This window comes from Drosophila suzukii, chromosome 2R (assembly GCF_043229965.1).
Source record: "Drosophila suzukii chromosome 2R, CBGP_Dsuzu_IsoJpt1.0, whole genome shotgun sequence".
In the NCBI taxonomy this organism is placed as follows: domain Eukaryota; kingdom Metazoa; phylum Arthropoda; class Insecta; order Diptera; family Drosophilidae; genus Drosophila; species Drosophila suzukii.
The window spans coordinates 5,936,674-5,951,843 of record NC_092081.1 but is presented as its reverse complement, the minus strand read 5'-3'; the positions used below and the strand labels follow the sequence as shown (position 1 = coordinate 5,951,843).

At 44.1% G+C, this 15,170-nt stretch overlaps 3 protein-coding genes across 4 annotated transcripts; all 3 read left to right on the top strand.

The window, feature by feature from the left end:
- The first annotated feature begins 1,201 nt into the window (after positions 1 to 1,201).
- On the top strand, positions 1,202 to 3,355 carry LOC108018240 (uncharacterized). 2 transcript variants are annotated; one of them, XM_017085766.3, is made up of 3 exons: positions 1,202 to 1,309; positions 1,838 to 1,870; positions 2,404 to 3,355. In XM_017085766.3, exons 1-3 carry the CDS (start codon positions 1,306 to 1,308, stop codon positions 3,258 to 3,260), a joined length of 894 nt encoding a protein of 297 aa, XP_016941255.3. In that variant the 5' UTR covers positions 1,202 to 1,305; the 3' UTR covers positions 3,261 to 3,355. The 2 variants fall into 2 exon arrangements, with proteins under 2 accessions (XP_016941255.3, XP_016941256.3); XM_017085767.3 differs by lacking the exon at positions 1,838 to 1,870.
- LOC108018239 (uncharacterized) lies at positions 1,207 to 6,125 on the top strand. Its single transcript, XM_017085765.4, has 2 exons — positions 1,207 to 1,309; positions 4,335 to 6,125. Exons 1-2 carry the CDS (start codon positions 1,306 to 1,308, stop codon positions 5,726 to 5,728), a joined length of 1,398 nt encoding a protein of 465 aa, XP_016941254.3. The 5' UTR covers positions 1,207 to 1,305; the 3' UTR covers positions 5,729 to 6,125.
- A 2,393-nt stretch (positions 6,126 to 8,518) lies between these two features.
- Positions 8,519 to 14,905, top strand: LOC108018174 (multidrug resistance protein homolog 49). The gene is made up of 8 exons (XM_017085672.4): positions 8,519 to 8,675; positions 9,544 to 9,685; positions 9,753 to 9,946; positions 10,006 to 10,251; positions 10,586 to 12,147; positions 12,693 to 13,141; positions 13,369 to 13,977; positions 14,049 to 14,905. The coding sequence occupies exons 2-8, from the start codon at positions 9,578 to 9,580 to the stop codon at positions 14,796 to 14,798; spliced, it is 3,918 nt and encodes a 1,305-aa protein (XP_016941161.3). The 5' UTR covers positions 8,519 to 8,675; positions 9,544 to 9,577; the 3' UTR covers positions 14,799 to 14,905.
- The last annotated feature ends 265 nt before the right edge of the window (positions 14,906 to 15,170 follow it).

The following is a 15,170-nucleotide window of genomic DNA, read 5'->3' as shown; positions in this document are numbered from 1 at the left end:
GTCATTGCAACCAACTGACAGGTGTGTCGAACCGGCGGTTGGTTGATTTAGCCTGGCCAAAACAATTTAAATTTCGTGTTAAACAGGAAGGGCAACGACAATTACTCAATCGATCTTATACATATATTTGTGCTTTGTGTACACCTTGCTGGTTTTATCTATAAGCAGTTGCCTACGAATCTTATCGCCGGCAGTCAAAAATAAACTTGATCAATAAGTTCGTAAAAAAGTATATGTACACGTATGTTGCTGTCCATGGATCAACTTCACAGTGAAGGAATTTACTTCTAGAACAAAAATAAGTCCAACTATGTCTGTAGTTATTTGGATTATGAATCGATATTGGTTTTACTAGTCAGAAATCAGCTGACTTTTAGTTTTATGTGCATCTGTTGCAAAAAAAGACTCTCCTTTTCCTTACGAAATGAGTCAATTACTAAAGAATTTTTCCGTATTACAATCTTCAGCGTCATGTTGACTCAGATTTATATATAGTTGGAAATTATATTTTTAAAAAATTAACTTTAATTATAAGCTATCCGTTTCACGAGTATTACAAAGAGGTTATTGCCCTTATATGCAAAGAAAATAATAATTGAAAAAGTCAATATCTACACAGAAAAAACAAAAACAGGGCTTAAAATTCAAAAGCATATACAGCCTTAAGATGGAATACAAGGCAAATCCCTTATCATTTTAGTTAGTATTGTACACTATAATATAAAAAGTTTATGAGGTCCCTTAATACAATCCTTCGATTAGGAAGTATTTTCCTAAAATCATTCTGTGTTGATATTTTGGGTGTCTTTTATCGACACTTCACCGGGGGAATTTTTCGGTGCTTCTGGCAGGCGTCATATTGTTTATGAGTTCATTAAATTGGGGTTCCACCTGTTGAGGGCCAACAAAAATATCAACAGTAACAATGTCCACATGTTTCGCTTTCCTTGCCTCAAAAAGAACCGCCTGTTTGGGGTAATGATTCATTCTCAATCGATAAAGGGAATGCTTTTCTGGAAATAGAGCTTTCGAGACTGGAAGTACATAACAGAGATATCATAGACCCCAATATCAATTTCACTTGTTTTTCAATACAAATACGAATTGATAGATAAAAGCTCGACGATAAGAGGCGGTGACAAATCGGTCTGGGTCTGTTTTTAAACGCCAGGCTACTGCGATCCAACGTTTTAGTGAAAAGGCCAACCTCAGTCTGTGCAGACGCTTCGTGGAGGAAAAGAAAGCGAATATATATAAAATACAATTTCCCAGGAGGAATAACCCCTTATCATTAAATTACACACAATGGGTAAGTCGAATGAGTAAGCGCTGAAATGCGAAAAAGAATCTCACAAATCGTCATATTCACCTGCAAAAAAAAAAGTTAGTCCGAGCGTGGTGGCGAAGCATATAGAGTTTTGGAAACCAGTGTGTTTATAAAAGGTTATAAAACAAATGAAATCAAAATTATTAATATTCACCAGCAAAAATAATTTTATAAAGCATGTAGAGATTTTGAAACAAGTGTGTTTATAAAAGCTTCTAAGCCAAATGAAAACGAAATTATTACTTTAAAATATCTAAAAATGCTTCCAGAAGTTTTAAAAACTTTCTAAATGAACATCATCACAAATATGATAAGATTATTTTTCATTTCTTCGTATTGGTGTGTGTGCAAAAAAAACCCTATTTACGGGCGAAAAAATACACAATTTCTGACCTATTGTGGTGGCCTTGTTATTTTTTCTCTGTGTATCAGACACCAAACCTCCCCCCCCCCATGCAAAGAGCATTGAGTGACTTTTACGGTTCTCCGCCTTTCTTTGCACTCTTCCAGGCGCCGTGCAGCCAGGAGCAATTGTGACCGTTGGTAGGACGAGTGCAGTGAGCCCAGGGTGCAACCCTACGCCTCTGTGAACCCCCAAATCCCACTTGATCCCCGTCCCAGACCACCCAAACCAAAAAATCGAACAGCAAGCCAAATATCTACACAGAGAAAAAGCTAGCAGAGTATGAGTTCCAATGAATCATTTCAGTGTTATCTGGTAATTCAATCTGAAATATGTACTTTATATCCACCTTTAATGATACAGTGATTGTAAGATGACGTTAAATGTTTAGCTTTTGATACCGTCTCAAGTAAAATCTTCTTGCATACTTTTAGTCGAACTTGACAAACAGATAAATAAGAGTAACTAGTATATATACAGCAAACTAACAACCAGAAAAATTAGTATCTTAACTAGTTAATAACAGATATAGTTTAAAAATCTAAACTACTTGTTTGCCAAGTAACTAAATTACACCTTTCCCAGCTGTACTCGCAGTTTTCTCTCTGTGTATGGATAGGTTATCTTATCGCGTGGTACCAAGCTTATCGCCTTACCGCCTCTCTCCTTGCAGAAAACACCTGGGTGCACTCGTCTCCCCACTCCCCCCTGCCCCCCTACGCGGTGATCGGTGGCCACGACTCGGACCGCACGCCCATCTATGTGGGTCGATCCTTTCACGAGGGCGAGAACCTTCCGGCCAAGGTCGTTCCTAGCAAGGGCTGCGCCTACGTGGCCTACGGCGGTGCGGAGCACCAGAAGACCCACTACGAGGTGCTGGTGGGCCAGGGATTCGCCTGGGTGCCCAGTGCCAGTGGCGGAGTGCCCCCGAATGCGGTGAGGAGTGGCACGACCCGCACAGGAGAGCCCCTCTACGTGGGACGAGGACATCATGCGGGCAGCTTGTCGGTGGGCAAGGTTCATCCCTCGCACGGCTGCCTGTACGTGCCCTTTGGCGGTCAGGAGGTGCGCATCAACACCTACGAAGTGCTCATCAAGCAGCAGCATGACATGTGGGTGGCTGCCTCACCCAGCTACACGCCTCCGGGAGCAGTGATCGCCGGACACGGCTCCGACCGTACACCCATCTACGCCGGAAGGGCGATGCACGAGGGCGAAATGCTGCCCGCCAAGGTGGTGCCGAGCAAGGGAACCGCCTACGTCTGCTTCGGCGGCTACGAGTTCCAGAAGCCCAGCTACGAGGTGCTCACCGGCGGAGGATATGTCTGGGCCCATGCTGGCCACCATATTCCCCATAACGCCGTTTCCACGGGACGCGCCCGCAACGGAGAGCCCCTGTACTACGGACGAGGCCATTACCAGGGAAGCCTGACTCCCGGTCTGATCTCGGCCAGCCAGCGTTGCCTCTATATCCCCTACGGTGGTCGGGAGATCCGCATCAACTCGTACGAGGTCCTCTGCAGGCAATAAGCCCCAACGGAACGGATCCCTATAAATACCATAAGCATTTAGCCCAGATCAAACTGTAATCGCACACAATAAACTGACTGTCAACACCCAAGAAATTTGTTTACACTTTGTGCTCTTGAAAACTTAACAAATCCACCTACCTGGTAGTATTACCTATGTATTTATGTGGAGAGTGCAATCTAAATCTACAAGTACACTTATTGATTGGTATTACACCTATTCAGTTACCTAATTAATGAATGTAGCATATGAGTTTTAAAAAATGTATGACCTAAGATAAGATGGTTTATAATTTATGTCACTTCCTTATAATATCCCTATCTTATTATAAACTCTAACAAAGCAACATTAGCATATACCAATTTAATGTTTAGTTTATGTTACTCTTTTGCCTTCGTATACCTATATTTAGTCCAGTCCATGTGTAGGTTTGTTATAGTTGATATTTTGTTTTGTAGAAGATTGATTATAAATATTGCATCAATCGAATTTTAAAACAGGTTTGATACCTAATCAATTAGCTAATTAATGATTGCATCAATCGAATTTTACAATATTTATGATCTAAGATAAGATGGTTTATATTTTATGTCACTTCCTTATAATATCCCTATCTTCTTATTACCTCTAAGAAAATATCAACTACCAGTTAATATTACAGAATGACATATACATCTTCGATACCATCTATAGTCCATATTTCTTAAGTTAAAAAATGTTGTCAAACAAATATTTGTTCTGAGTGTAAATAAGTGTGTACATATGATAGATTTTGGCGCTTTGTTTCGTAGAAGATTGATCAGACATACATTTATTAAAAAAAGCTATCAATTAAAAATTTATCAGTGAATATCCGATTTCCCAAAGAAGTATAAGTAAATGTTTTCACAAATGCTTACGTCAAGGAGGACTATATGTATTTGCCTAAAAACATTTATTATAATTAAATGTGTTCCAAAATGCTAATTTTAATATCACTGAATACAATGGACTTGTATAATTTTAATTTTAATGATTGCTATAAATGCATTTGTTTTAGTTTTTTTATTCATTCATTCTCATTTTCTTTTTCAGCCTACAAGTGGGTGCAATCTTCGGCCTACTCCTCCCTTCCCGAGGAGGCGGTGGTGGGCGGCAACGATGAGGACGGCGCCATGATTTACGTGGGCAGGGCGGAGCACGAGGGCGACATGTTGGTCTGCAAGGTGGTGCCCAGCAAGCAGCTGGGATTCATTTCGCAGCGGGGCGAGGCCCTGCCCAAGGACATCTTTGAGGTGCTGTGCGGCCAGAATCTGGTGTGGATCAAGTGCTACGACCATGTTATACCCGAAAACGCGGTCCTCTGCGGACGCACTTCGCTGGATCAACCGGTGTACATTGGTCGTGGGCATTATGAGGGTCACCTGATCATCGGCAAGATCTCCTCCGTCCACCGCGCCCTGTTCATTGCCTATCGTGGAGCAGAACGTCGCCTTGATTCCTACGAGATTCTTGTGGAGGAGCGTCGAGTGGTTCCGGGTTGGCAACTGCCTCCTCCTCCGCCACTAGAAGAGCCGGAAAAGTGTCCGCTCACCCCGCCGCCACCACCTTTCCCGCCGGCGATGGCTCCTCCTCTAGCTGCCAAGCCGTATCCCTATCCTGATCTAGGATCCATGCCTTTTCCCTTGACTGACAGGCCTCCGGCCTATACACCCACACCGGATCCACTGCCTCCGGTTGGAGGTGTGATGGTGATGCCTCGTCCCACTCCAACACCGCCTGCAGGAGGAGTCCTGGTGATGCCACCTCCCCCTGCATCGTTCACCCCCGCAGAGGTTTCCGTGGCGCCAGCACCTTCCTTTGTTCCCGCAGAGGTCACTGCAGTATCCGTTCCCGTAGGACCATCCTTTACACCAGCTTCCACCTATAATCCCTACGAAGCAGGATGCTCCTCCTATACTCCGGCTGAATGTGCGGGTGCTCCGGCATATGATGCCTATGGCTATGGCAACAACTATGACGTTTGGGTGTCAGCTGAACCGGGGTACTATTACTCCCCAGATGCCGTGGTTGGAGGTCACGACAGCAACATGGAGCAGTTGTTGGTGTGCAGAGCCTATTACCGAGGTGTCCATGTTCCCGGCAAGGCGGTTCCCAGCCGGGGATGTGCCTATATAGCCCACGGAGGCCGTGAGATCGTAGAGCCCTCGTACCAGATGTTGGTGGGCAAGGGCAAATACCATTGGGTGCCGTCCTACGACGGAAACGTTCCACCCGGAGCAGTTGTGGCCGGAAGGACCCCTGGCGGAGAACCGCTTTTCATTGGACGGGGTCATTACTGCGGAAGTCTTACTCCCGGCGTGATTGAAACCTACAACCGATGCCTACAAATCCCGTACGGAGGTCAAGAGATCCGGCTGAGCAGCTACGAAGTCCTGGTTAGGAGTGACATTTTTCACAGACAACAGGCCATCCGTTTGGTATATTGAAGACAACCTATATAATCGTATTTAATATGAAAACTGAAAGCAACGAAACCATCCAACGACATGATACTATACTATACTTATTTTTAAAAGCTTTTAAACTACTAAATAGTTACATTTATTATCAATTTAAAATGCCATCTACATATCCAAAGTTTTAAAAATTTCCAAGTGCAGCTAACGCGGAATTACCAGAGAACTTAACTAGAACCAAATCATTTCCTGCATAAAGTTACTAAGTAAATAAAACTATTTATTATATATTACCCCAAGGAGTTACTTATGCACTATATACATTTATTATTTCACTAAACACATATGTTATTCACTGTTTAAGTTGTTTACGAAACTATTTACGTTCTGTACTTACGTATTATTTATTAAATGACTGCCGTTTAGATATCATCGTCTGTTTCAGATTGTGCTTAAAAACCTTTTATCTTTACAGTAGCTTAATAATGCAAGTATTTTTAAGATTTGCATGCACAGAGAGAAAAATTCAAGCACATTGTTCTTGAATTGAGAACATTCGATCTTAAAACACGTGTTAGTACATTTTGGGTTCAACGTTCCCAATATCAAAACAAAATGGTGAGAAGAGAAATGTCAAATTGAGTTTATTAAACAACTATTTTATAAGAATTCAACTTGATTTAAACGCATTAAAGAAAATTTTTAACCTTTATGAGAATTTCGGAGTTTTTTCTATCTACCTTGTGATATTTACAAACTTATAATAAAATCTGCAAGATGTTATATCTTTACAATAATTGACAACCCTATTGTTATGTTGATAATCGATTAAGTAGTAGAATTTACTACTATTGCCGAAAATCTGTTAATACTTTTGGTATTCTTGAGCCGTTTTTTTCAGCTTTGTAAAGATTCTTTAAGTCATAATAAACCAACTAGCTTGAACCAAAAGCACTGACGAATTATTCATATAGACGAATGTGTACAAATCTTATATGCAAAACCATAAATCCCAGATCTCTTCCGCTTTACCCGCTAAATTACAATTAGTAGATGTTGACTAAACGATTTACGGGTACGGAAGCTTAAGGTCAAAATAAAATTGTATCACGTAGAATATAAAAGGTAGTTTAATGAGCGGAGCTAAAAACGCTGTATTTCCAGCCAAGAACTACATAGGTTTGAAACTTCCTTGAACCCATATGCGGTTTATGATTAGACCAAACAGGCATTTCCCACAACTACCCGTTATTGGTCAACACAAGATTTCTTAAAACGATTCTGGTTTTTTGTCGACGCCAACACGAGACGAAAGAGAAGGGAGAAAATGAGAGAGCAGGTAAGAGTAAATTTAACCGACGACGTCATGATTTGTTTTCTGAAAGTACACTGGCAGAAGAGGAAGGTCCACTATGAATATTTTATTTTTATTACACAGCTTATAAAAGTTTTAAGAGCGTATTATGTAGCTAATATTTTTATTAGGTTAGGAAATAAATAATTTTATAGCCAGTTTTAATAGAATAGTTAAAAATTACCACATGGCTAACAACTGAGCTCATAAACATTAATTATTATTAGGTTTAAATGTTTTTGGAACCTAAGATCTTAAAAAAACACTTTTTTTACTTAAGATTATAAGGTCCTATCAGTTCCAAAACATTAAGAAAAATAAAACAGATCTTGCCAGACAAAATGCATTGCTGATATGAATAATTGGAACGCATTTAATATTAATGGTTTGAAAAAAACAAAGCCAAAAGTCAGATTAACATTATTAAAGCCGTAAGTAAACAGTTTGCAAGTAAGAAACACTTTCGCTTTAAATTGATATATGAGTTCGTCCCATTCACTTCCCACGTCTATAAATATGCACGAATTTTTAGAATAACAATTCGGTTAACTAGAGATAACATTGCCGAATTGAACTAGGTCCGTAACCAAGAGAACATTTTTATGGCGTCGATTTCAAGTGTCAGCACAATTATTTCACCAGCAGATGGCAAATGGTCGAAAACACCAGACCATGCCGCAATTATCTATTCGAAAAACCTTGTCTAAATTGGCTACAATTCGACTTATCTGACTTGCAAAAAACACCTCACTGGATGTGTTTGTTATTTGATATAAGCACATATAATTTATTTGATTGTGGCTATGGGCAATAAGAGTACTTACAAGTGACGATTAGATTGAAAAAGGGTCCCTTCGGAAAGTTTTCAGTTTTGACCAATCGTATTGCCTTACAGAAATGGTGAAATCTTGCGCATAAACAACTCGATTAAATATATTTGGATTGGGGAAGTCGCTGGGAAGCGTGAGAATGCCGCTACCACGCTTTAAGATCCAGGTAATTCACGGCACACCTGAGCGGCGAGATGAATCACGGCTTTCGCACGCGATACAGATAGAGATTTCTTCTCGGTTAGTCCCCCGATCTTACGAATTCTGCGTAAAAAACCGCTCATGAGGGGAAAACCATGCGCGCAAATGGATTACGCTCAGCCTGTTTAGTTTAGGCCTTAAGTCCGACGACTCCTCTGCATGTAAAGATGCAACTAAATAAATACCGGTTAGGTGACTATAACGTCTGGGGGTTACGCCGAATCAATGGCACCTATCTAATCTGTCTAATCTGCATTAGCTAGCGCAGGTATAGAGCTCTATTTGGGTTACTACAGGATAGGGCCAGGAACCAGTATTGACCGTTCGGTGGCCGAGTGGCAAGCGGTTGCCAGGGGAATCCCGATTAGTTATACGATCGGGTTTATGGCCGCCCCGAGGCCCGAGATTCTGGGACCGAGCTGTCGTCGCAACCAGTCGAGTGGATGGTTGTCCAGTTCAGATCGCGCACTCGTCGGCTTCAGACGTCTCTGCACTTCCCAGTGCTGAAAGGCCAAGAAGCGATATAGATTCTTCAACCGATCGCGTGTTCTATCAGTAATTTAAGAGTTCCCGAAAGATCGGCACGTGTGAAGTAAGTGTCATACAGCATGTGAACTTTAATTGAGTTATTGAGAGACCTTAATGAGTGCTACTTTCTCAACAAGTGAATCAGATTGAACCGAAGACTGTCTAAGTGCAGCTGAGATGCGGGCTTTACCCACTTCCTTGGGTATTTGGTGCTAGCCGTTCACAATTGACAATCGCAATAAACAAGAAAATATCTCGCTTTCCAATTGCGGCTAATTTATTCATTTATGGATGCTTTTTTTATTCGCGCAATCGAACTAATTTCCTTAAATTGACTCGGGAAAATTGTTTTTGCTGATTAATCAGCCCTTTGCACCGCGTTTAATAACTTTTGCAATATTTTATGTACTACGTAGAGATACATTAATTATCACACACTTTAGCGTGATAAATGGTGCTACATCTATTTGGAATAATATTTTTAATGGTATATTAATAACGTATTCCAAAGATGTTTAGATACATTTATTTCCATTTAATTAAGTGCCAGAAATTAATCTAACAGTGCAAGCAAAACGGACCTATCTGGAATTGTGAAAAGAGAATTATAATAAAAAACCAATAATTTGAATAATTATTTATAACTAAATCGAAATCTAAATTTAAAAGCACTGTTTATTTTTATTTACAATTGATTTGACAATCTTTTCACTAACTTTCCTGAGATAATGTTTTCGTCGTGGTCTGACTTTTTATAGCTGATTCGGTAGATAAAGCACAGCAAAAAAATTACACACCCATTTGTTCTTGTGGTCAAATGTTTTAATTGATAGACTATTAATTATAGACCCCAATTCAAACCAAAGATATCAGGCCAGCGCAAAGTGTTGTTAACTGATTGTTTACTTTGTTCTTATTCTTTATTGCTACAGCGATTATTGAGATACTTTACTATAAACATATACAATGGCGAAAAAGGAGGACTCACAATTGCCACAGGCTGGTGACTTCCAGGCAAAGGAAGGATCGGTCCTTAGTGAAGGCACTACAAAAAAGTACAGTTACTTTGACCTGGTGAGTAGTGATTATACCTGCTTCAATGTAAGGATGTTCTTTATCCTTCCCTGTCTCGGTTACACAGTTCAGATACTCAACTACATGTGAGCGCTGCCTGTTCGTAGTCAGTCTGCTGGTGGCCACTGGTGCTTCAGTTTTTATTCCCTACTTCATGATCATCTATGGAGAATTCACATCCCTGCTCGTGGACCGCACAGTGGGCGTGGGCACTTCCTCGCCCACCTTTGCACTCACAATGTTTGGTGGCGGAAAGCAATTGTGAGTCCCTTTAATACAGTGGACATCCAAAATGGTTTTATAATACTTGTTTCCTTCAGAACAAATGCCAGTGACGAGGAAAACAAACAGGCCATCATCGATGACGCCACCGCCTTCGGAATTGGAAGTCTTGTTGGATCCGTTGCCATGTTCCTGCTCATCACAATCGCCATCGACCTGGCCAATAGGATTGCCCTCAACCAGATTGATCGCATCCGAAAGCTCTTCCTGGAGGCCATGCTGCGCCAGGATATCGCCTGGTATGATACCAGTTCGGGCTCCAACTTTGCCAGCAAAATGACAGAGTGAGTTTCCCACAGATACTTTGAACTTCCAGGTGTTACTTGATCCATATAATCGACATAATATTATTATAATCAGAAGCCATATCACTTAAATATTCATTCATTCATATTACGATTACCCAATCACATTAGCATTCTCATTTATAATAATCAACATGCTTTTTAATGATGGGGCTAGTTTGTGATTACACAACTACAATCGTAAACATTTTTTTGGTAAGGCACTCGAGATTGATTTACCATAATTAATTATTCCATGCTATTTGTTTTGAGTGATAGATACATTTGCGTTTTCGTTTTTTAAAAATGTCTTCGGTTATTTTGCCGCTTTCAGAGACCTGGACAAACTCAAGGAGGGCATTGGCGAGAAGGTGGTGATTGTGATCTTCTTGATCATGACCTTTGTGATTGGAATAGTCTCCGCCTTCGTCTACGGCTGGAAGCTCACCCTAGTCGTCCTCAGTTGTGTGCCCTTCATCATCGCAGCCACCAGTGTGGTGGCTCGACTTCAGGGATCGCTGGCCGAGAAGGAACTAAAGTCCTACTCCGATGCGGCCAACGTGGCAGAGGAGGTATTCAGTGGGATTCGCACCGTGTTCGCCTTCAGTGGTCAGGAGAAGGAGAATGCTCGCTTTGGCAAGCTACTCATTCCGGCGGAGAACACTGGACGCAAGAAGGGTCTCTACTCAGGCTTGGGAAACGCCCTGTCTTGGCTGATCATCTACCTCTGCATGGCCCTGGCCATTTGGTATGGAGTGACCCTCATCCTGGATGAGCGTGACCTTCCTGATCGCGTTTACACCCCTGCTGTTTTGGTTATCGTCCTTTTCGCTGTTATCATGGGTGCCCAGAATCTGGGATTCGCCTCTCCCCATGTGGAAGCCATAGCCGTGGCCACGGCAGCTGGACAGACCCTGTTCAACATCATCGACCGCCCGTCGCAGGTGGATCCCATGGACGAGAAGGGAAGCAGGCCGGAAAGCACCACCGGACACATTCGATTCGAGGGCATCCGCTTCCGCTACCCCGCCCGCCCAGATGTGGAGATCCTCAAGGGTCTCACCGTCGATGTGCTTCCGGGTCAGACGGTGGCCTTCGTGGGAGCTTCTGGGTGCGGCAAGAGCACCCTCATCCAGCTGGTGCAGCGGTTCTACGACCCCGAGGCGGGCAGCGTCAAACTGGACGGACGGGATCTGCGCACACTGAATGTGGGCTGGCTGCGATCGCAGATCGGAGTGGTGGGCCAGGAACCGGTTCTCTTCGCGACCACCATTGGCGAGAACATCCGATACGGAAGACCATCGGCCACTCAGGCGGACATCGAGAAGGCGGCGCGAGCGGCCAACTGCCACGACTTCATCAGTCGTCTGCCCAAGGGCTACGACACCCAGGTGGGCGAGAAGGGGGCCCAGATCTCTGGTGGCCAGAAGCAGCGGATAGCCATTGCCCGGGCATTGGTGCGACAGCCGCAAGTTCTGCTCCTGGACGAGGCCACCTCCGCACTGGATCCCACCTCCGAAAAGCGGGTGCAGAGTGCGCTGGAGCTGGCCAGCCAGGGACCCACTACTCTGGTGGTGGCCCATCGCCTGTCCACCATCACCAACGCCGACAAGATCGTCTTCCTCAAGGACGGCGTGGTGGCAGAGCAGGGCACCCACGAGGAGCTCATGGAACGAAGGGGCCTTTACTGCGAACTGGTAAACATCACCCAGCGCAAGGAGGCCACCGAGGCGGATGAGGGAGCGGTGGTCGGGCGACCTCTGCAGAAGTCGCAGAACCTGTCCGACGAGGAGACCGATGACGACGAGGAGGATGAGGAGGAGGACGAGGAGCCTGAGCTGAACACTTCAGGCAGCTCCAGGGACAGCGGGTTCAGAGCCAGTACGCGACGCAAGCGTAAGTACCAGAAGTCAGATACAACATCAATGTTCTAGCTTGATGGTAAAGCTAATTTGTTTCTAAACACTTTAGAATCTAGAGTAATCTATATTAGTAGTCTTAGCAAGAGCTGAACAATTGATAACTTGTTGAGATTTTGCTTGTGTTAGTGATTGACTTATTCTATACTATTCTATACTGTGTGTTGACAAAGCGGCGGCAGAGCGGTGGCAGAGAGAATGTGTGTCCCATGGGCTCGTGTGTAACTCTCTGCTGGCGACCTCTATTCTATAGGAAAATTGCAATTGAGGACTGCCTTCATTCGACACTGAGAAAAAAAATATCTTACTTTCTTTATCCTTATCCTTATCCTATGCTTTAAACATAGTGATACTTATTTTCTAAGTTTAGGATACAATTATTTACAACACGTTTATAACATAAAATCATAAAGTAAGCTCATAAAGTAATTGTTCTCGATGATTAATATTATTGGAATATATTTTAAAACATGTTCTATAGCAACGCATTTAATAAAACAATGGAACTCATGCCTTTTACAGGTCGTTCGCAGCGTCGCAGCAAGAAGAAGAAGCAGAAGGAAGTGGTGCCCAAAGTATCCTTCACACAGCTGATGAAACTTAACTCCCCGGAATGGCGATTCATCGTTGTAGGCGGTATCGCCTCCGTGATGCATGGCGCCACCTTCCCGCTATGGGGTCTCTTCTTTGGTGACTTCTTTGGTATCCTGTCGAACGGTGACGATGATGTGGTGCGAGCCGAGGTCCTGAAAATCTCTATGATCTTCATTGGCATTGGCTTGATGGCCGGATTGGGCAACATGCTGCAGACCTACATGTTCACAACGGCCGGCGTGAAGATGACAACGCGCCTGCGCAAACGAGCCTTTGGAACGATTGTGGGTCAGGATATTGCGTACTTCGATGACGAGCGAAACTCGGTGGGAGCCCTGTGCTCTCGACTGGCTAGCGATTGCTCCAACGTTCAAGGGGTAAGTTACGAAGCTCAGAAATTCATATCAATCAAAGTGTCTAAAAGTATAATGTAGAATGATGACGTGTTTCGGGATTTCTACATCTGTATTTCGACCTTAAGATATATTTAAGTATACTTTTAGACACCTTAAGAAGGGATTTAAAATAACTAGTGTATTCTATAAAATACAATTCATAGTTCTATAGTCTTACAATTGTATAACCAATTGCTTCTATTTTTTAGGCCACCGGAGCTCGAGTGGGCACCATGCTTCAAGCTGTGGCAACTCTCGTGGTCGGAATGGTCGTCGGCTTCGTCTTCTCCTGGCAACAGACGCTGCTCACCCTGGTCACCCTCCCTTTGGTCTGCTTGTCCGTCTATCTGGAGGGTCGCTTTATCATGAAGAGCGCCCAGAAGGCTAAGGCATCCATCGAGGAGGCCTCTCAGGTCGCCGTCGAAGCTATTACCAATATCCGAACGGTGAATGGTCTTTGCCTGGAACGTCAGGTCTTGGAGCAGTACGTCAAGCAGATCGATCGTGTAGATGTCGCCTGCAAGCGCAAGGTTCGCTTCCGCGGTCTGGTTTTTGCTCTGGGACAGGCGGCTCCTTTCCTGGCCTACGGCATCTCCATGTACTATGGTGGCATTCTGGTGGCAGAGGACCGAATGGACTACGAGGACATCATCAAGGTGGCCGAGGCGTTGATTTTTGGCTCCTGGATGTTGGGACAGGCCTTGGCCTATGCCCCAAATGTAAATGATGCTATTCTATCCGCCGGCCGCCTGATGGTTCTCTTCCAGCGGACCTCTACACAGCCCAATCCTCCCCAGAGTCCATACAACACAGTCGAGGTAAGTCTACATTTTACTGATTTCTATCGTTTGATACTCATACATTTTTTTCTATCTGCTTGCCTTTTTAGAAATCCGAGGGAGACATTGTCTACGAGAACGTTGGCTTTGAGTATCCCACGAGGAAGGGCACACCCATTCTGCAGGGCCTAAATCTCACCATAAAAAAGTCGACGACTGTGGCTCTGGTGGGTCCTTCTGGCTCCGGAAAGTCCACCTGTGTGCAACTGCTGCTCCGCTACTACGATCCTGTTTCGGGGTCCGTAAACCTGTCCGGAGTGCCCAGCACGGACTTCCCGCTGGACACACTGCGCTCCAAGCTGGGCCTGGTTTCCCAGGAACCCGTGCTCTTCGATCGCACCATTGCCGAGAACATAGCTTACGGCAACAACTTCCGCGACGACGTGTCCATGCAGGAGATTATCGAGGCGGCCAAGAAGTCCAATATCCACAACTTTATAAGTGCCCTGCCCCAAGGATACGACACTCGGCTGGGAAAGACCTCACAGCTCTCTGGGGGCCAGAAGCAGCGCATCGCCATCGCTCGGGCGCTGGTCAGGAACCCCAAGATCCTCATCCTCGACGAGGCAACCTCCGCGCTTGATCTGGAGAGTGAAAAGGTGGTGCAGCAGGCGCTGGATGAGGCGCGATCCGGTCGCACCTGTCTGACGATAGCCCATCGTCTGACCACCGTGCGGAATGCGGATCTAATCTGCGTGTTCAAACGCGGCGTGGTGGTGGAACACGGCACCCACGACGAGTTGATGGCCCTGAATAAGATCTACGCCAATCTCTACCTGATGCAACAGGTGGCGGGCTAACTCAGTTAACTGGAGTGATAATGATTAGGCTTTAATTTAGTATATACATTAGGCTAATAGAACGTGTTAAAGTATTACGAAAAATAGAATAAATAAGCCAAAATTACTTTCGACAGTCTACGAGGGGACCGGGACTGTCCAGGGCGTTGCGTCTCTCCTTACGGAATGGACCTAGAAAGCCAAGGGACTTGAGTTCCGACTCCGTGAGCAGCTTCAATGTATACAAGTCGATCTTCCGTACACGTTTCTCGCAGCTCTTCTCGGACAGGGTCCTTCAGGGTCTTAGACTTTTTCTGTAAAGTAAAATATCGGATTGTATATGGAGACAATAAAATAGTTGATCTAAGGATGGTCTTTTGGTCCTCAAAGCTT